Raw genomic sequence first — 20949 nt, 5'->3', positions numbered from 1 at the left:
ATGTAGAGATGGAAGCAGTTCATGCAGGGTACAGTGCATGGAGGGTTGCTCAGGAAAGAACACAGAGGTCAGCATGGACAGAGTGCATACACACACATGGGGAATAACAGGAGAGAATATGAGAATCATCTCAGAGCTTGAAGTAACTACAAATCTAGGTTGGAGGGGATTATTGGAGGCTATGAATACCAAAGGTCTAGGAGAGTACACAGGATGGTCCACTGGACTGTAGAACACTGCATATTAGGCCTTCTATTTACATTCATCTAATTTCCACTTGCCAATTTAGTTTTGCAAATATTTTATAATGTATAGTGTAAGAACACAGTAGTACATCAGTTAATCTCAATTCAGTTCCATGGGCAATTAGAAACCATGGAAAGTTTTTTTCTTTGAGACGGAGTCTCGCTCTGTTGCCCAGGCTGGGGTGCAGTGGTGCCATCTCGGCTCACTGCAAGCTCCGCCTCCCGGGTTCATGCCATTCTCCTGCCTCAGCCTCCCGAGTAGCTGGGACTACAGGCGCCCGCCACCACGCCCAGCTAATTGTTTGTATTTTTAGTAGAGACGGGGTTTCACCATGTTAGCCAGGATTGTCTCGATCTCCTGACCTCATGATCTGCCTGCCTCGGCCTCCCAAAGAGCTGGGATTACAGGTGTGAGCCACCACACCCCTCACATGGAAAGTTTTTGAGAAGAGAAGCAATCTTATCAGAGTTGTGCTTTAGGAAGATCAATAGGGCAAGGATAGGCAAGATAGGTGGGAGGACCAACAGATGGACATGGGGTTAAGGAAGACTTGGAGAGGTATTGCAATGGCCCAGGTGAGATGCATGGAACAGAAGTCAGAATCCAGGAATTTTGGTGATGGCAGCAGGGACAATGGACATAGAACAGGTCTGGATGTGACAGATGTTGCAGAAGAACAGTGGACAGAAGGAAGGGACAAGAACTAGTCTCAGCCAACTGACAGTTCAAAGCTCAGCCTGTAATGTTGGGAGCATAATGGTGTCATTGGCATTAACAGAAATTGTGGAGTCAGGAAGAGGAGCTGGTTTTCAGGGAGCAAGCTAATTGAAGTTTAGAACTTGAAATCTTCTAGTTCAACACTCACAATTTGCTGAAGAAGAAACAGATTGGAAAAAGGGGAGAAATGCGCTTGGTCTGAGACCAGTCACGAGGTTTCCTGAATCTCATGCTGATCTTGTTTCATGATCTTTTGGCTTTGGTTTTTTACAGCATTATGTTAGACTGTTTAACTAAACTTTCTTTTTATTAGATCATTTAGTACAGTCTGCTTTCCAGAAATATTTTATTCTGATAGTTTTCATTTGATGCTAGCTGAAAGAGATTAATAGTACACTTTGGAACTGAAAACTACCTTTTAAAATACTACTTGTCAATTAAAGTGGTACAAAGAGACAATGCAAAAAGAGCTTTAGAAATAAATTAATGAAGAACAGTGCCATATTATTCAGTCAAATCAAAGTAGAGAATGAAGAGAACCAAAACAGAACAACTCCATGGAAAATAGAGAGTTTTAAAAAGAAGAGAAGATGAAATGTTGCAGAGAGGCCAAAGATGAGACAGTCTAAAAAGAGATGATTATGTCTGTGACCTTCAACAAAGCAGTTTCAGAAGTAATGGGCTAGGATCCAATCCGAATGGGATTAAGGAGATGAGGAGGCTAATCTGGTCTGTTTGGAGAAATTTGAAAGGAAAGGGAAGAAGGATGGGCCAGTAGATCTGGTAGACAGCAATTTCTTTGGAATAGTGGACATTTAACATACTTGCAGGTAAATGAAAAGAAAATGCTGGAGATGCAATCAAAGCCAGCGAGGATGGAATCAAGGATCAAGGTGGGTGGGTTACAATTGGAGAAGAGGGGCTGGGCATGGTGGCTCACGCCAGTAATCCCAGCACTTTGGGAAGCCAAGGCAGGCAGATCACTTGAGGTCAGTAGTTCAAGACCAGCCTGGCCAACAAGGTGAAACCCCATCTCTGCTAAAAATACAAAAATAGCCGGGCATGGTGGCACATGCCTGTAATCCCAGCTACTTGGGAGGAGGCTGAGGCGTGAGGATCACTTGAACTAAGGAGGTAGATGTTGCAGTGAGCTGAGATCGTGCCACTACACTCCAGCCTGGGTGACAGAGCAAGGCTCTATCTCAAAATAAAGAAGAAAGAAAGAAAGAAAGAAAGAAAGAAAGAAAGAAAGAAAGAAAGAAAGAAAGAAAGAAAGAAAGAAAGAAAGAAAGAAAGAAAGAAAGAAAGAAAGAAAAAAAGAAAAGAGAGGAGGAAGAAAAGATTTTGTTATTGTATATTAGGAAAAAGGAGGAGGATGTGGGAGGAAGGGACATTCTGAGGCAATGAAGTTATAGAGGCAGAGAGAGACAGAAAGAGTGTGAAATAAAGAGACACAGAGACTCGGGGACAGAAAAGGAACAGAGAGATGGGTAGCTGTCACAAGAAATGTGAGTCCACCATTTGCTTGGAGTTCCCCTAATCTGGTAAGAGCCTCTGTCCAGCTGAATCAGACTTCCTTCACTCTGCAAAGGAGACGGATAGAACAGCCAAGCCTGGTGCTAAACAGAAATTTATTTGTGAGCCCCCCAGTGGGGTGGGGAGGCCATTACTCGCTTTTAAGGCCAAGATTTTGAACTCAAACTTGTTTATACACATGTAAGCCAGTCTCTGGTTCTGGGACGTCTCCCAGATCTCCCAGAACAGACAAGGGGTTAAATGCTACCAACATTTTGATGGGTACATCAAGTAGGCTCCTGCAAAGGGATTTTATTCTCATGGCTGCTATTATTCACAAAAGCCTGCACAGCAGATCTCAGAGTAGTGCTTCCTCAAATGACTTCCAGGAGCATCTGCCGATTTGATGAAGAATCTGATGCCATCAAAGCACAAGCCAGTGATGACTCACTGCAAACTGTTGTTGTTGAGTGTTTGCTGAGTGCAGCAGCCCTTTCTGGCATAGCTGCTCCCAGCCTGGGACCAGAAGCCAGGCGGTACTGGGAGAGACACAGCAGGAAGAGGGTCTAGTTTTTGGCACATCTCTTGGTTCTACCTTCTGTCCTTGGCTTCCTGTTCTTCTCCTGGTGCCTAAAACCTTCACAAGGACATGTTTTGAGAAGCAGCTGAGCCCGAAACACACCCGCCCCGCCCCCCCCGCCTTGTTATTTGAGGGTTTTTCCAGGGAAGATCAGGACTATGAAAGTCATGAAAGATGGAGCCTGTTCTTTTCTCTTCCAGGTCTTTCCTACTTTCTGAGACCTGAATACTCAGGCATCACATCCGTCACGGTACAAGAGGAAAACCAAGACACCACAGAAGAACTATTTCTTTCCATCATATTTTCAACTGCATCCTTCTTCATCTTAACTAGGATTCTAGGGCACAGATCTTGTCCCTGCTCATTAGAGCCACATCCCTCACACGGGCCTGGACTAAGGCAGAGCCCTGCACTTTGGCCTCCACTCCCAAGGCTCACTCTCCAACATGTCCCTTTTTATCTAAATTTACATAATATCATTTCTTATTACAGGAGCCTGCCCTGGTTCTGTGCCCCACCAAGCCCCAATATGCAACCGCAGCATTTTCTCTCTCTTACACCCATCCCCTGCACCCTGTGCCTCTCATTCTCTATCACTTCCCTGGCCTTTTCATTCCTGTCCCCATCAGCTCCTCCATGTCCTGCTGCCTCCCTTTCCATTCCTTTCACCTGCCAGCTTTTCTATTCCTTTTCCTTCTCTCTTCCTCTCTGTCCCTTTGCTTCTCTCCACTGACTTTGCCCTTTTGCCCCTTCTCAGCCGATTAGCTATGATGTCTTCAAGCTGTTCATGAGGGCGTACCTGGAGGTGGACCTTCCCCAGCCACTGAGCACTCACCTCTTCCTGGCCTTCAGCCAGAAGCCCAGACACAAGACCTCTGACCACCCGACGGAGGGAGCCAGCAACAGTGAGGCCAACAGCGCAGGTACACAGAGCTTTCCCCGAGATGGGAAGACCTTGCGCAGCTCTCATCCCCTGCCACAGCCACAGACTGCATTCCTAGAGGGTCCCCTGAACATAGTAACTGCCCCAAGGGTGCGAATATGAACCAAGGGACATGGACGCCTTTCCTCATAGTGCCTTACAGGAAGCCCTGATGAACCTCTCAGCAAGAGGAATAAAGAGGAGGCATAATTCCTGCCACTATGGATCAAAGAGCAGGATGGGGAAGGAGGAGACACAAAATAATGTATGGTGGGGGAAGAGAGCCTTCAGCAAAGGCTGACGGTCCACGGATGGAGCACATTCAGCTTCTGTGTCCAGGCTGGGACTAGCCTGGAAGTGTTAGAGGAGAGGGAAGCCATGATCCCTGTCTTCCTGGAGCTTGGACTATAATGGGGGAGACACACCCAATCCCAATAAGCGAGCATGAACCCAGCTGACACATAACCCCGAGACACAGACACAATCAAGGCAAACCAGGTCCCATGGGGAGGTCCTGTACCTGCCCTTCCAAGAAGCTGGAGGGCCTGGGCTGGTCTTTAAATCTTCTTTTTGTTCCTCAGATACTAATATACAGAATGCAGATAATGCCACCAAAGCAGACGAAGCCTGTGCCCCTGATACTGGTAAGTCTTTGGAATATAAGACTTGTGGGGAAAGTAGGGAATACCTCATCCTTGGGGAGAAGTGGGGAAACCTAACCAGCAGTGCTGTCTTCATATAATTGTGCAATCTTATGCAGATCTGGTCCTCCTGTGGCCTTCAGAACCTCCATCTCTGGGGCTCCTGTCATTTGAATGTTCTGGGATTCTGAGGCTGGGTAAAGGTTTTTGCTTCACTTGCCCTAGAACAGAGCAGGTCAGGACTTGGGACAGCTTGCTAGATGTTTATCTCTGATATGTCTGCCTGCCCAGAAAGTGGAGAGCCTTCTCAGGGGAAGTGTGTGTGTGTGGGTGTGAGAGAGAGAGAGAGACAGACAGACAGAGAGAGGTGGCTGTGGCTGTAAGGCTGAGGTGCAGATGACTCTACCAGTGGATGTCTGGAGAGGAACAGAGCAAGAGGGTAAAAATGTGCCCTTGTTGACTTCCAACAACATATATACACTATTTTGAATAAGTTGAGGAATTGCTAATAAGTTAGCAAAGGAAGCCAGCTCAAATGGTCTTGAAGATATATTTGCCAGGCATCTGCTCATTACACATTTCATCTAAGCTTCACGATCACACCACTTTACACATGAGGAACTGAGGCCTTAAGAGATTATATACCACTGGTGTGACCTGTGGAGCCAGGGATTCAATCCAGAATCATCCAACCTCAAAACTCGTGCAGTCTTTCCTATAGAGAGAGAGGACACAGTGGTCCTGGTGGTGTCGTTGGTTCCTGTGGAATGAGCAAGGCTGCACTCTCAGCGGAGCTGCTGTAGTGGTGCCTGCTGCCCATAGGCCCACTGTTGGGCTGTGAGAGATGTGGAATCTTCCCTGACACATTTATCAATGGGAAGCCATTCCTCTCTGCTGTTGGCTGGCCAGCCCAAGGCCAGAATCTCCTACAAAAATGAGAGGTGAAGGTTACCATACTTAATTTCTGTTCTCATATTCAATACAAATGTCCTGAGTACTATCAACTCAAGTTGGATCAGGCAACAGAGCATGTTGCTTAAGGAGCCAGGATGCCTGGGTTTGATTCCCAGAGCCAACACTACCTAGCTCTGTAACCGTGGGCATGTTTGAACAACGTCTCTGTGCCTCAGTGTCCCTAAGTGAGATAACAAATGTTATGAAGGTTAAGTGAGTTAGATATGTTAATGCTTAGAACAGTGCCTGGCACACAGTAAATGTTTGATAAATATTAGCATTTATTATTCAGGCCACCTTCCAGAAGTATACTTTATTCTTTTCTTTTTTTTTTTTTTTTTGTCTGAGATAAGGTCTTGCTCTGTCCCCCAGGCTGGAGTGCAATGGTACAATCTCAGCCTACTGCAGCCTCGAGCTCCCAGGTTCAAGCTATTCTTGTGCGTCAGCCTCCTGAGTAGCTGGGATTACAAGAGTGTGCTGCCACGCCTGGCTAATTTTTGTACTTTTTTAGTAGAGACAGGGTTTTGCCATCTTGGCCAGGCTGGTCTCGAACTCCTGACCTCAAGTGATCCACCCAAAAGCGCTGGGATTACAGGCGTGAGCCACCGCACCCAGCACAGAAGTATACTCTATTCTTAACTCAGTATGGTCTGCCATTATCTCCTTCAGCCTGCAACCTCAGTCTCCAAGTGTGTCACCTGGGCATCCTCTTCTCATGAAAGGTCTCTCATGGGCTTTCTTTCTCCCAGGTTGTTCCTGAAGCTTTGAATACAAAGACTCAGAGAGTCAGACCTTTTTTTTTTTTTTTTTTTTTTTTTTTTTTTTTTTTTTTTTTACTGTGCATTATCATTTTATTGAAAAGCTTTATAGATATCCAAAGGTGAATTCCAGCTCTTAGGATATGCCCAGGGGAAAAAGAATGCAGTATTATTATTATTATTACTATTATTATTATTATTATTATTTTGAGACGGAGTCTCGCTCTGTCACCAGGCTGAAGTGCAGTGGCACAATCTCGGCTCCCTGAGACCTCCGCCTCCCTGGTTCAAGTGATTCTCGAGCCTCAGTCTCTCGAGTAGCTGGGACTACAGGCACGTGCCACCACACCCGGCTAATTTTTGGTATTTTTAGTAGAAACAGGCTTTCACCATGTTGGCCAGGATGGTCTCAATCTCCTGACCTCGTGATCTGCCCACCTCGGCCTCCCAAAGTGCTGGGATTATAGGCGTGAGCCACCCCGCCCAGCCTATATTTTAAATATATATAAAACAAGATAGATTAGAGGTACTACAGCTGAAGGAGAAGGGGAACTAATTGCAACAGGGACCTTGAAGAGAGAGTTTCTTCAATGTAGTTCTAATCTTTTCTCCTGTCACAGCAAAAAAGAGAAACTGGAAGGATTATCGAGTTTTCAGTGTTTAACTGAGGACTGGTGAGATAAACAGGTCATGATAGATGGAAAGCAGAGCATGGTTGGAGAAAAACAGTTACCCCTGGATCGTAAGCTCAGCAAACTCCATGCACAGAGCACCAGAAAGCAAGGATGAGGAGCAGCTGTGCCTTCCCGAAGGCTTCAGGGACAGCAGCAGGCCAAGACTCCACAAAAGTGCTGGCTCGTCCATGCCCTGCCCAGCACGCCACTCAGCCATGCTAGTCCATAGCCCCTTGGTGAAATGGACGTAAGGCACAGATAACTCTTATATCTTCTATGGACTAGAGGAGGCATATTCAGGCATAGATCATTCTCATACTAGGGAGGAAAGTGTGAAACTAGGAGCTCTGAGATTTTAAACTCCCAGCAAGAAACTCAGTGGTAAAAAGCATCCTGCCCCAAATTATTTACCTAGAGACTTTTTTTTTTTTTTTTTGAGACGGAGTTTCACTCTTGTTGCCCAGGCTGGAGTGCAATGGTGCAATCTCAGCTCACCACAACCTCTGCCTCCCAAGTTCAAGCAATTCTCCTGTCTCAGCCTCCTGAGTAGCTGGGATTACAGGTGCATGCCATCATGGCCAGGCTAATTTTTCTTTTTTTGTAGAGACAGGGTTTATTTTATCTGGAACTTCAAGAGGAACCTAGAAGAAGATACAGTTCATTCACTGAGGTTCCAAATTGTCTAAGCAGGTTGTGTTTTAGTGGCTAATGTTTCTGAGGTACCAAGGAAGAACTTATTGGGGATATGTCATTATGTGATATTTGAGAAAAGATGATCAATGATGATAACGGAAATTAGCTGACTTATTTGACCTCCATGCGTATTTGCAATAGTTGTATCATTCTGGGTCTAAAAGAGAAACTTCCAGAGATTTCCTCCTGGAGAAGTGATTTTGTCACGTACCATTTTCCTTGTGTATGGGAAAAATCAGCCCCCTATAGTAAAATCATGAAAGGGCAATTATCTGACTCTTGGCCCAAGGAGGTATACAGCATTTTTTTAATCTTCTTTTGACACTTGAGATTTAAGGGAAAAAACCTTTTCCTGCTAGGCCCTCTTCCACAGATGTCTTAATTAGATGTCCCTGTTCACCAGAAACAAGAATTATAGGACCAGGCAGTCACCACAGAGAGGGGCCTCTGCCGGCAAGGAAGAGCCAAGTCCTGGACTCACCTTCAATCAGGCCATCTGCTGAAAAGACCAACCTTTTCCTGTTGCCCAGGTGGAAGCCAGGGAAAGAGCTTAGATTCTTATTTCATGTGGCCTGTCTAGGCCTATCAGATCAGTCTCCAAGCTCAGATCTAGCAAAGCCCACTTCATTCCCAGAGCCATAAAGACAGAAGAGCAGGGCTTTCAGGGTCCAGACTTTGGCTCGGAGGCCTGAGCAATCTATCACTGTCAGAGTGTCAGCTCAGGAAAGGCTGAGCCCACCTTTCCCTTCATGAAGGCCCAGGACTAACTGGGATGAACAAGGAGAACTTCAGTGTCCTGGTGTTTCGTTAGTTTCTCAGGCTGTCGAGATGTTTCAGCGACTTGGAATATTGAAATCTCAAGGAAAGTCCCCCAGTATTTTGTGTTAGTTTTTCCAAATTATAAAAGTAATACACTCACATTGTAAGAAATTTGAAGGACACAAAAAAATAAAGAAACAACAAAGATCAGTGGTGTCAAGGGTCAGGGGAAGGGAAGGATGAATAGGCAAAGCACCGAGGATTTTTAGGGCAGCGAAACTACTCTGTATACTATAATGGTGAATGCATGTCATTGTACATTTGCCCAAACCCACAGAATGTAGAACACCAAGAGTGAACCCTAATGCAAATTATAGACTTCAGGAGATAATGATGTGTTGATGTATTCATCAGCTGTAACAAATGTACCACTCTGGTGGGGGAGTGAGGCATGGTAGGTTATGCATGTGTAGGGAAGCAGGGTGTGTGAAAAATCTCTGGACCCTCTTCTAGTTTTACTCTGAATTTTGCAGTGCTCTAAAAAATGTGTTTTTAAAAAAGCACAATAAAATCATCCATAATTTTACCAATGCAATTACGTGTGTGTGTGTAATCTCCTTGTAGATTTTTCTATAATTTTTTTACAGAATTGGGATCAGACTGTATTGTATAGATAATCTGGGACCCAGTTTCTTCTTTTTTTTTTTGAGATGGAGTCTCGCTCTGTTGCCCAGGCTGGAGTGCAGTGGCACGATTGCAGTTCACTGCAACCTCTGCCTCCCGACCTCTGCCTCCCGCGTTCAAGTGATTCTCCTGCCTCAGCCTCCTGGGTAGCTGGGATTACAGGCACCCGCCACCACGCCCACCTAATTTTTGTATTTTTAGTAGAGACGGTGTTTCACCATGTTGGCCAGGCTGGTCTCCAACTCCTGACCTCAGGTGATCCACCCACCTCGGCCTCCCAAAGTGCTGGGATTACAGGTATGAGCCACCGTGCCCGGCCTTGGGACCCAGTTTTGTTCTTCACTTAGTTAAGTCATTTACTTGAATGATTTCTGTAATTCAAGACTTTGGGTAAACAGCAGTTTTAATGCAATCCCCTCTTTAAACAGATGAGAAAACTGAGGTTGAGTGTGGTGGAGTAAGCCTGCTTGTGTTAAATCACACACACATACTTTGTGTGTTAAATCACACACAACTGAACACAAACTCAGCGGTGGAATCACGGTCTTCTGCTGCCTGGCCTGGTGCTCTTCCCACTATGCCACACTGCCCCACTGAAAGGGAACAAGTAACACAGATACCAAGGGAGAAAGTGGAACAAGTCAAGTCTGCCCAAGAGCCGTCACATGAAAGGGTTTAGGACATGGCACCAGGACAGAACCTCTGTGATCCGGAAGAGGGTGTTGGCATTTTTTACTGGTGGTACCTGAGGGACGTACTCAGATGGCCATAGGTCAGGGCTATTTCATATAAAGCAGAATGAAGAGGAAGGACACTAATGAGACAGTGTCAGTGCCTCTCAGCCTTCCTGGACCCCTGCATCTCTATGACAGGAGTGAGCAGTAGACTTCAGTGAAAACTAGAGAAATGGTTCAAGATCCAAGGATTGAGTTGTAAATTGGCAAAAAATTGCATGTTTTAAGTGTATAATTAATAAGTTTTGACACATGTATATACCTGTAAAACTAGTACCACAATTAATATGATGAACATACCCATCATCTCTAAAAGTTTTCTTTGTAATCCCTTTTTTCCACCCTCCTTACCCGCCCACCCTTCATCCCCATACAACTACTGATCTGCTTTCTGCCATATATATTAAATTACATTGTCTAGATTTTATATAAATGATATCATACACTATCTACTCTTTTGGGTCTGCCTTTTTTCACTCCATGTAATAATTTTGAGATTTATCCATTTTGTATGTATCAATAGTTCACATATTTTAGTTGCTGATTAGTGTTTTAATACATAGATATTCCACAATTTGTTCGTCTGTTAACCTACTGATGGACATTTAGATTGCTTCCAATTTATAATTATCATAAATAAAAATGTTATAAATATTCTTGTGCTTTAATGATGTTGAGTATCTTTTCATGTACTTAATTGTTTATTTGGTCTTATTTAATTTCTTTTTACATATTATGAGCCTCAATTTGCTAAAATATTAAGAACGTTTGCCTCTGTGTTCATAAGGGATATTGATTTGCATGTTCATGTCTTATCATGTCATTGTCTGTTTTTGGCTTTAGAGTAATGCTGGCCTCACCAAAAGGGTTGCGTAGGATTCCCTCCTCTTAAATTTTCTGGAAGAATTTGTGTAGAATTTATGGTGCCTCTTCACTAAATGTTGAGTACTGGATTTTCACATTCCTACAAAGTCCTGAGCTTTGTTTTTAGGTACAGTTAGGTTACTTGGAAACAGTCTGATCTTTTTGGATCTATCTTTTAAGCTTCACTGGACAGGACCAGAAAGGCATTTACTCACTACTGAGAAAAAATGTTTCTGAATACTCTATCGATGATTCACGAATTATGGGGGGTTTCTACCCTGGTTGGTGGGAATAGGCATTACTCCTGGTTCTCTTTGCATTCCAGGGATTATTCCCTCTAATCCTAGTTCTTTCCCCAGCCTTAGCCTTAGGTGTTTTCCTTCCACAAGTGTGCTAATTACTACTCCGCTGAATAATTGAAGGGAACTCTCTGCTGTTACTCAAAGGGGACCTTCTACACACATTCAGAGCTAGCTCTCTGTGCATCCCCTCCTCTCCAGTGCCTGCTCTGTGAACCCTAGCCACTGTGGGCTCCAGATTCCAGCTTCACCTCCACTCAGAGAGACTTCCAGGGTTGGCCTGCCTTCCCCTTCTCTGTGCTGCGGCCTAGAAACTCTTTCCAAACAGTCTGATGTGGCAGTTGTAGGAGTCATCTCATCTTCTCAGAGATCAATGTTTGGTCCTCCCTGATAATATAATGTCCTATGAACCATTGTTTCATATGTTTTGTCCAGTTTTGTCACTGTTTTGGGTGAGAGGGTAAATCTGGTCTCTGTTAGTCCATTTTAGTCAAGGTAGAAGTCACTGATAGAGTTTTAATTGATGAATAATATGAGGACCTAGCAATAACTTTGGGTGTAATGGACTACACAGTACAAAGGCCTGTTCCCATGTTTTCCTCCAGTGACAATCTTAATACTTCATTAAATATGTAATTTTATTACAACTTCCCCTATCTCACTATCCCTGTCTTTATCTCATCCTACTGTATTTTCATCTCTACTTGTCAAACCCTGAGGCTTTCTGCTTTTGTATAATAGAGGTGATATCTTCTTGCATCCCGCTAAGGGCCTTCTCCAGTAGAAAATTACTTTTGAAAATCTGGTCTTCTGAGACCTCAGGATGAAGCTTTCTTTCCTTACTTTGCAGCTGCGTTTCATAGGCTCCATTTTGGTTTCTTCATGAGGCCCTCTGTAATATACAAATTGTGTCAGTGACCTTTGGTTTCTCCTATTGTCCATCTGGATGATGGTTAACTCCCTTCTCAGACCCACAACTGAATCCCTGGAACCTGGAAGCCTTTCATCTAGCACAGCCCTGCTTGCCTAAAATGGAATATTTACTCCCATTGCTTGGTTATTGGTTTCTCCGAATGAAGAGTGTACAGGTAACATTGCCTTCCTCAACACACATTACGATCAAGGCTGTCTCTCCCACTGCCTCTACCTTCAGTACTTTGTTACTTGGTGGTATAATATAACAACACCTAAAACATTGGATTTTCCACTGTCCAACTTCCCTTTGTTCCCTGGCTAGTTGTTTTCTGTGAGTTGTACACTCCTAGTAGATATTAAGAGATCATTTCTGATGAGCATGGAGGTAGAGATGGAAGACAGCACTCAAAGTGTCTCAAAAAATAGAATTCACACAGGAAAACAGGGGTGCCCAGTTTTCTTGTTAGTAATAGAGCTTATATTTCTGAACCACAGGACAGAGTGTGGAAGAGACAAAGTGTTTTCCTACCTTAGAAAAGAGAAATTTTAAAGGGAAAACTTACCCCATTTTTGTGGTACAATAATCCACTTTCTGCATTTTCTTCATCCAAATTAGACTTGCAGTTAGTTTGAGTCCTTCCTAGTTTCTGGAGATTCGTTAATTATCAATCCCGGTTTTCTCTTTTGAATATTCATCCTTTGTGTTTCTTTAAATGTGTTTGAAAAGAAAATTGCAAGGTCTATTGAGAAATGACTGTTGGCCATTTACCATTTTGAAATCCCAGCCAAAATTACTTCTATAAGTTGGGTATGTTCCCAAAAAAGTAGGCCAAATGACATTTACCTGTTGATTATTGATATTACCAATAATCACTATCATCTTTTCTGAATATTCAGAGTATAGATGAATTTCCTGCAAGGAAATAGACTCTTAAAGGGGTCAGCATGGGATCCCTTCAGAGAATATGAACTCCACAAGTTGGATTTCTAGGGCCACTAATTTGGTCACATCTATGTAACCAAAGCTTTTGAAGACACTTCTACAAAATTCTTGCCTCTACCATGAAAAGGATGGGGTAACAAAGAGGGGTTAATATTTACTAAACAGAAAATGTCCTTGGATGTTTTCCTTTTGTTCATCGCAGAATCAAATATGGCTGAGAAGCAAGCACCAGCTGAAGACCAAGTGGCTGCGACCCCCCTGGAACCCCCCGTCCCTCGGTCTTCAAGCTCGGAATCCCCAGTGGTGTACCTGAAGGATGTTGTGTGCTACCTGTCCCTGCTGGAGACGGGGAGGCCTCAGGATAAGCTGGAGTGTAAGTGCTCACCCTGTCAAGGGGCTTCAGCTTTTTCCTAGAGAAGGATCTTGGGTTCTATCCATTATTCCTAAACACACTGGAGATTGAGTTGATATCACGGATATGCGTCCTGCCTCTTTGGGGAGGTTTCTTTGTCCTGTTACCAGCAGTGATATGAACAACTCCTAGAATCCACCCTGGGACATATTACCAGTTGTGTATCACATGGGAAGGGCATCTGAAACCCAGGTATTGAGAACCAGAATCTGGAAAGGGAAGGGGTCCCATCAAGTGGTCAAGACTTCCTTGCTTTGCTGGCAGGACTTCCTGAAAGCCTTTACTCAGAAAACTGCTGCCGCCTCTTAATAGATTTTTTAAAGAAAGATAGTCAACATCTCTCCTCCTTCCCCTATTCCGTGCCCAGGCAACTCTTTAACTATGAGGAAATATTCTTTTCTTGAGATCTCATCAACCTCTGTCTTGATAAGCCTTTGTCCATTTCTCTACCTATGCCCCCCCCCACCCCAAGATTCTTGGCCTCTAGAGAACGAAGGGGCCAGTTAATTAAAGGAGTTGAGCTCAGTTTCGTGGTGCTACTAAAGTAGGTTTTACAAACATGTCTTCAGGAGGAGAGTAAGAGCTGGGGGCAGAAAGTTCACAGTGGCTGAAACAGCCTGCAGTCTTGTAGATGATTCAGTCCAGTGATGGTTTCCCTGGCTTCTGTGAGCCTACAGACATACTTCTAAAAAAATAGGAGATGACAGGACCTTGTTAAAAAATCTGTATTGTCTTTGCTTCTCTTGGGAACTTAAGTAGACAGTAAGGGGAAAAAAATGTACATGTTACAGCCAAAGTCAAAATTCCAGTTAATAATAAGACTAGTCAACAAAACTTAAACATAAGCAAGGGAAGTCTGCCAAAGGTTAATTCTTGCCAAAAACAAAATGAAACAGTTTGCTCATTAGCTGAGCTTAAAATCTCTCCCATAGGTTTGAAGTGTTAACAATTGCAAGTCTTAAGTGCTAATTTGGTGGCAAATGTAGCAGATTTCTGTTTTCTTCTAGCTAATGTTAAAAGTGAAACATCAAATTATTTCCAGCATTTAGCTGGATTTTGAGTTTCAGGCATTGTATTTGTTAGTGACTACCAAAGAGAAGGTGACAGATTTTTTTATATTAATGACTCTCCAACTGAGTCTTATAATGACCATGCAAAGAAATGTTAAAACTTTTTATTACAGAAAATTTCAAAGATAAAAGTAGAGAGTACAGTGAACATCTGTGGCCCCATCATCCAGTTTCAACAATTATCAACTTATGGTCAATCTTGTTGTGTTTATACCTCCCACCATTCCCTCTGCCTCAGAGTATCTTGAAGCAAATTCCAGGCATCATATAATCTGTAAATATTTCAGTATGTACCTCTAAAATCGCAGACTCTTCTTCTTAAATATAACCTCAATACCATCATTACAGCTAAAGAAAATGATTCCTTTTGCTATTATCAAATAGTCAGTATTCACATTTTTCCAATTATCTTAGATATTTTTAATTGTTTGTTTGAATCAGGATCCGAGTAAAATTCATACATCACCACTGGTTATTATGTCTCTTTACTCTCTTTTAATCTTTTGGATCCCTCTCCATCTTTTGCTAATTTTTTCCTTTATTTATTTATTTATTTATTTTGAGATGGAGTTTTGCTCTTGTTGCCCAAGCTAGAGTGCAGTGGCGTGATCTCTGCTCACTGCAACCTCCACCTCCCAGGTTCAAGTGATTCTTCTGCCTCAGTCTCCCAAGTAGCTGGGATTACAGGTGCCCGCCGCTACGCCCAGCTACTTTTTGTATTTTTGGTAGATACAGAGTCTCACCATGTTGGCCAGGCTGGTCTCGAACTTCTGACCTCAGGTGATCCGCCCGCCTTGGCCTCCCAAATTGCTGGGATTACAGGTGTGAGCCATGGCGCCCGGCCTGCAATTTTTTGTTACAGAAACTTGGTCATATAGAGTTTTCATTTTGGTTTGCTTTTTATTAAACCATATCAATTTATATCCTTCCTTAACTTTAAGGACTGAAAACAAATTAAACTTTTCTTTTTAAAAACCAAACATGTATTTTTTGGAAATAATAGCCTGAAATCCCACACCTATTGCCAATGCAATAATAACAACTATCATTGATAAACACCTTCTATTTGCTAAGTACTTTGAATGCATTCTCATTTTAACTTCATTGTAACCTAGAAGGAAGGCACAAGAAGGTTAAAAGACTTGCCCAAGGTTACACTGCTAAAATAAGGATGCTTACTCAGGCCTTTCTAGTTCTATTGTTCATGCACAATAGGACCAGAGAGAGGTCAGCGTTGGAGAGTCGCCTAGGCCCAGAGTCCTGGAATAATGCTAGCAGAAAAGGTCTGTCCTCTATGTCATTCAACCATCTGCTGGGTGAGTCAGCAGCATACGATGCATGCCTCTGACTGGGACCTTCTGAGGAATCACAAAGCATCGAAAGCCCATGACCCTACCTTTAAAGGACTTTGACTTTGACCAGCGATGCACCCCTGAAAAAAACACAAGGTGCAGAGACATTAAAACATCTAGGAGGAAATGATGACACAAGGACAACTTAGCAGAAATAAGGGGACCAGGCTGGTACATGCCCCAAGGGGTTGCACCGCATCAGTCAATGGGTGCTCCGCAGAGAAAGCAGGCATGATGAAGGGTTTTAAACAATAGCAGGAAAGGCCGGGGAGCGCAGAGGCTCACGCCTGTAATCCCAGCACTTTGGCAGGCCGAGGCGGGCGGATCATCTGAGGTCGGGAGTTTGAGACCAGCCTGACCAAGATGGAGAAACCCCGTCTCTACTAAAAATAAAAAATTAGCCGGGTGTGGTGGCGCATGCCTGTAATCCCAGCGACTCAGGAGGGTGGGGCAGAAGAATCGCTTGAACCCGGGAGGCGGAGGTTGCAGTGAGCCAAGATGGCGCCATTGCACTCCAGCCTGGGCGACAAGAGTGAAACTCTGTCTCAAAAAAAAAAAAAGAAAGAAAGAAAGAATAGCAGGAAAATGAAGAAATGCTTATCTCTGTTTCCTGCCATGCTGACTTATGAGACCACAGACAGGATCTTTTCCTTTTGGTTGAGTAAAACATAGGTTTCCAGGTCCCATAAGTAAACATGTAGTCCCTTGTCCAGATTTTTCTCCCAGATCTTCCTTATCCTACATCACTTCCCTGCAGTTAGAACGTGATTGAAGATGTTTCTGAATAGCGTATTTCCGAATACCTTTAGAAAAAGGAAAAGATGGCTTCCATAATAACTACCCCATAGCATTGTTGAGGATTAAGCAATAATGAGAAAGTCTATAGGACAGTACCTTGTATATGTTAAATGCCATATATAAATGTTCATTTGAAAAGGAAAATAAAAATTAGTAACATCTGTTGAGTGCTTTCTATATTCTAAGCCCAGTTGATTTGGCCTATCAGTTACACATTAATCTTCATAATAATCCTAGGAGAAACCAACTATTATTCTCTCCACTTTATAGATAAGGAAGCTGAGCTCAAAGAAGTTAAGTAACTTGTTGGGCACCCCCCAGAAGTGGCAGGGCAGTCCTAGGATTTAAATCTGCCTAACTCTACACTTTCTATGCTCAATAGAAGAAAAATTCTGGTGCCTCTGCCCCACCCCCAGCTGGGCATTTGTTTTAGGTTGTGTTCTAGTGACGCTGAAATGTGTTCATGCTCCCCAGGGAATTACACTCATGACCTGGACTTCATCAGCCACATAGGTATTGCTTAGACAGGTCCAGAAGCCAGGTGGTTCTCCTCCCTTGGCCCAGCCTCTCTGTAAGGAAGTCAGACTCTGTGCTCAGAGGGAGGGAGAGCTGGCTGCCATAACCTTCGTCACAGTGGTGACAGAACTAATCTAAAAACTTGGCAGCATCAAAACTTCAGCCATCCGCACTTCTTAGAGGACACCTCAAGGCTTACCTCTGTGTTTCTTACAGTCATGTTTCGCCTCTATGATTCAGATGAGAACGGTCTCCTGGACCAAGCGGTAAGTTCTCACTCTAAATATCCCTCATGGACCTGAGAAAGGCTGGGGGAGCAGGGAGCAAGCAGAGGAAGAATCTGAAAATGTTCAGTTCCGTCTTTGTAGTAATAGCAATGTCTCGATGCAGCCTGAGGAAATCCGACTAGGACCTCTCCACCCGCTATTTCCAAAGGGCCGGCCTTGCAGAGCGTGAATGCCAACTTACCTTTTCACTCTAGAAGCCTGGGATCATCAAATCTCAGGATGGAGGGATGCTTTAGCATGTCACCTAGTTTAACTTCCCATTCAGTTCACAAGCACCTCCTGCAATTTCCTGCAGGAGTCCTGAGGCCAAGAGGAGAGGGCAGGGGAGGCAACAAGACCAAGGGAAAAGGGCACAAGGAAGGAGGCTGCTGGTTACTGTTGATGTGCAAGGAAGGAGGCTGCTGGTTACTGCTGATTTGAGAGGAAGGAGGCTGCTGGTCACTGCTGATGTGTGAGGAAGGAGGCTGCTGGTCACTGCTGATGTGCTTTGACGTCACCCTTGGCTGCTTCTCCTACTCCAGGGCACTAGCCTAGGAGTCTGGTTCTGTCTGCTCTAAGTACATGTTCCCATCCCATTGCACCTGAGAAAGACTGAGACTCACCCTCACCCCTTCAGGAACAGGCAAGGATTGATCAAGGCTCGTGGAGTAAAAGGAAGAATGGAAAGAGAAGAAGGCAAACAGAGTCAGACAGGACCTGTTGTCCTGACTGTCAATGTCAGAGATAGGGCTCATTAACAGGAAGGCCCTGAGGTTGAGATGCATGGGGCTGAGTCAGACCAGAGGAAGGAAGGAAGGGAAGAAGTCCACTAGACAAACTGAATCATCCCAATTCCCTCTGAACCCCAGGGCGCCTCTATGGGATCCCTCCAGCCACATTGCAATGCTGCGGGTTGGGTCATTTGAGGAAACATCCAGAGAATCACAGATTCTCAAGCATTTGGTCAACACATATTTACTGAGTATCTGCGTTATGTCAGGCACTCTTCTAAGCACTGAGGGTATGGCAGTGTAGCCAACTGACAAAGTGCCATGCCCTCATGAAGCTTTCATTCTAGTCCAAGCACAGACACTAAGCAGCATAGTAAAAACATGTGTCAGGTAGGGATGGGTGCTAAGAAGAAAAATAAAGGAAAGGAAATGTTGGAAGAAGTTGAAGCTTTAGCGAGGGTCGACAAGGAAGGCCTCTCTAGGAGGGGGCATCTGAACAGAGGCATGAAGAAGGTGAGGGAGTAATTCTAGGGGAAGAGCCTTCCAGGAGAAAGAACAGTGAGTGTGAGGGTCCTGAGGGTCCCTAGGATGTTAGAAGATTCACTCCGGGCCAGTGTGAATGGAGCAGAATGAGTAAACAGATGAGATCACAGTGAGGAAGTAATAGGGGATGAGATCAGAGAAGTCATGGGAGGGGGGTAGGAGAGTGGGGAGTTTGCAAATCTTATTAAACGTTATAGGTGATTAATAGTGTTTATCTTTGGCCAGGCGAGTGACTCTTGCCTGTAATCCCAGCACTTTGGGAGGCGGGCAGATCACGAGGTCAGGAGTTCGAGCCCAGCCTGGCCAATATGGTGAAACCCCGTTTCTACTAAAAATACAAAAATTAGCCGGGCATGTTGGCACACACCTGTAGTCCCAGCTACTCAGGAGGCTGAGGCAGGAGAATTGCTTGAACCCTGGAGGTGGAGGTTGCAGTGAGCCAAGATCGCGCCACTTACTCCAGCCTGGGCGACAGAGGGAGACTCCGTCTCAAAAAAATTAAAAAAAAAGTGTATCTTTTACTCCAGAGAAATGGAGAACCATTGACGATCTTGAGCAGAGGAGTGATGTGATTGACTTATGTTTTAACAGAATCACTATACTCTGGGTGCAGTAGTTCAAGCCTATAATCCCAGTACTTTGGGAAGCTGAGGTGGGCGGATCACCAGAGGTCAGGAGTTTGAGACTAGCCTAGCCAACATGGCAAAACCCCGTCTCTACTAAAAATACAAAAGAAATTATCCGGGTGTGGTGGCGGGCGCCTGTAGTCCCAGCTACTCGGGAGGCTGAGATGGGAGAATCACTTGAACCCAGGAGGTGGAGGTTGCCATGAGCCGAGATGGCGCCACTGCACTCCAGCCTGGGTGACAGAGGGAATGCAAGCAGGGATACTGGTTAGGAGGCCGTTGAAATAATCAAGGCATGAAATGGTGTAGACTTGTACAGGGTAGAATCATTGCAGGTAGTAAGAAGTTGTTAAATTCCAGATACGTTTTAAAGGTAATATTGGAAGACTGAAGCAAATCTCAAACGAGTTATCTGATTCAACCTTTCACCTGGAATCCCTGGCATATGGACTCCTACTTTAAGACAGCCATTCCACTGCTGGGGGTGACTGCTGGAGAGGGCTTCCTTCTCGAACACAGGCACTCCTCTTTGTGGTGGGGAATCGTTTTCAACTCAAAACCTGCTTCTGCTCCCCTTCTCCCCCAATCCAACAGGGAGGCCAAAATAAGCCAGTCCTCAACTCCTTCCTTCCCTGCATCCCTCTGCTTCCTTCTGTCCCCCATACCTGGCCAGGACAAATGGAATACCTATCCCATACAATAGGCCTTCGAGTATTTGAAGGTGCTATCACATCTCCCCTAAAATCTTCTCCAAGCTAAAATTTCTCTATTCCTACACTGGTTCTCATAAGGCAGGCTTAAATATCCACTTTGGACAAGCTCTGGTTTGTAAATGCCATTCCTGAAATGTGGCACAGAACAGAATCCGTCCCCTTTGACTCTTTAAGTATCCAAATGTGGCCTGACCAGGAAGACCTCAGGGGAACTTTTTCTTTTTTAAATCTGCCAACTCTGCTTCTATTTTCATAGCCCAAGACTGAGTCCAATTCTTGGTTCCTGAAATACGTTTTCTCTTTAAATCTTGGACCCAACCAGAGATTCACAAGCTCTTTTCTTTTGGAACTTCTGCCAAAACCTTTCCCCACCTTTGTGCCCACTTTCTTACCCTCATCTACTGGCCTATCCTGTAGTTTTGCAATGGATTGTTTTTTAACTTAAATAAAATACAATTTTTTAAAATCCCTGCTGGGTTTTAGCTTGCTATTTGGACCCGGCATTCTATCTGGCAGAGGTAACACTTTTGAACCTTGCTTCAGTCTACCAACATGTCCTCCCAAAGCAATCTTACTGTGAACATCTTAGCTGGTGCCTAAATGGTGCTAACTTTGACACCAAATGCCTCTTCAGTCTGGTGTGTTTCAGCGGGGCTCTCAGAACACTGACTCATTGGCAGCCAACAATTCTGTGAGGTTTTAGATGGAGCCTGGCCTCAGTACCAAAAGGCTCAGTCATCAAGTAAACATATTCCTCATTGAGTTTCCTGTTCACGGACTCCTGGGGGCTGGGCTAAGGGCTGGACCATGGTAAAAAGGAAACAGAGGAGATAACAAAAGGAATCAAGATCATGGTACCTGAGCTAAGACACACACAGTAACCCTCCATGCAAGAGAAACTGGCCTTGAGCTGAGAGATGGATCCCAAGTTGCTACAGCTGTGGGGATGAGTGATAAGAAGTGACAGGAGAAACCTGCCTTGGTTTGTAAGTATTTGTGGAAGCTATAATCACAAAGAGGGATA

The 20949-nt window shown here is 44.3% G+C and overlaps 1 protein-coding gene across 10 annotated transcripts in view; it reads left to right on the top strand.

Moving 5' to 3' along the window:
• Positions 1-20949, top strand: part of DGKG (diacylglycerol kinase gamma) — a 228162-nt gene that overhangs the window by 59914 nt on the left and 147299 nt on the right. For all 10 annotated transcript variants that reach the window (XR_004670872.3, XR_004670871.3, XR_008624956.2 and 7 more), the window contains 4 exons: positions 3816-3981; positions 4562-4624; positions 13101-13271; positions 17263-17312. Coding sequence is in view for 7 of the 10 variants with exons in the window: in XM_055110769.2 (XP_054966744.1) it covers positions 3816-3981; positions 4562-4624; positions 13101-13271; positions 17263-17312 (450 nt within the window). In the remaining 3 variants the exon portion in view is untranslated. The remainder of the gene's footprint in view (positions 1-3815; positions 3982-4561; positions 4625-13100; positions 13272-17262; positions 17313-20949) is intronic.

The sequence above is a fragment of the Pan paniscus genome, chromosome 2 (assembly GCF_029289425.2).
Source record: "Pan paniscus chromosome 2, NHGRI_mPanPan1-v2.0_pri, whole genome shotgun sequence".
Taxonomy (NCBI): Eukaryota; Metazoa; Chordata; class Mammalia; order Primates; family Hominidae; genus Pan; species Pan paniscus.
The sequence above is the reverse complement of the archived record's forward strand: the minus strand, read 5'-3'. Positions and strand labels throughout refer to the sequence as shown.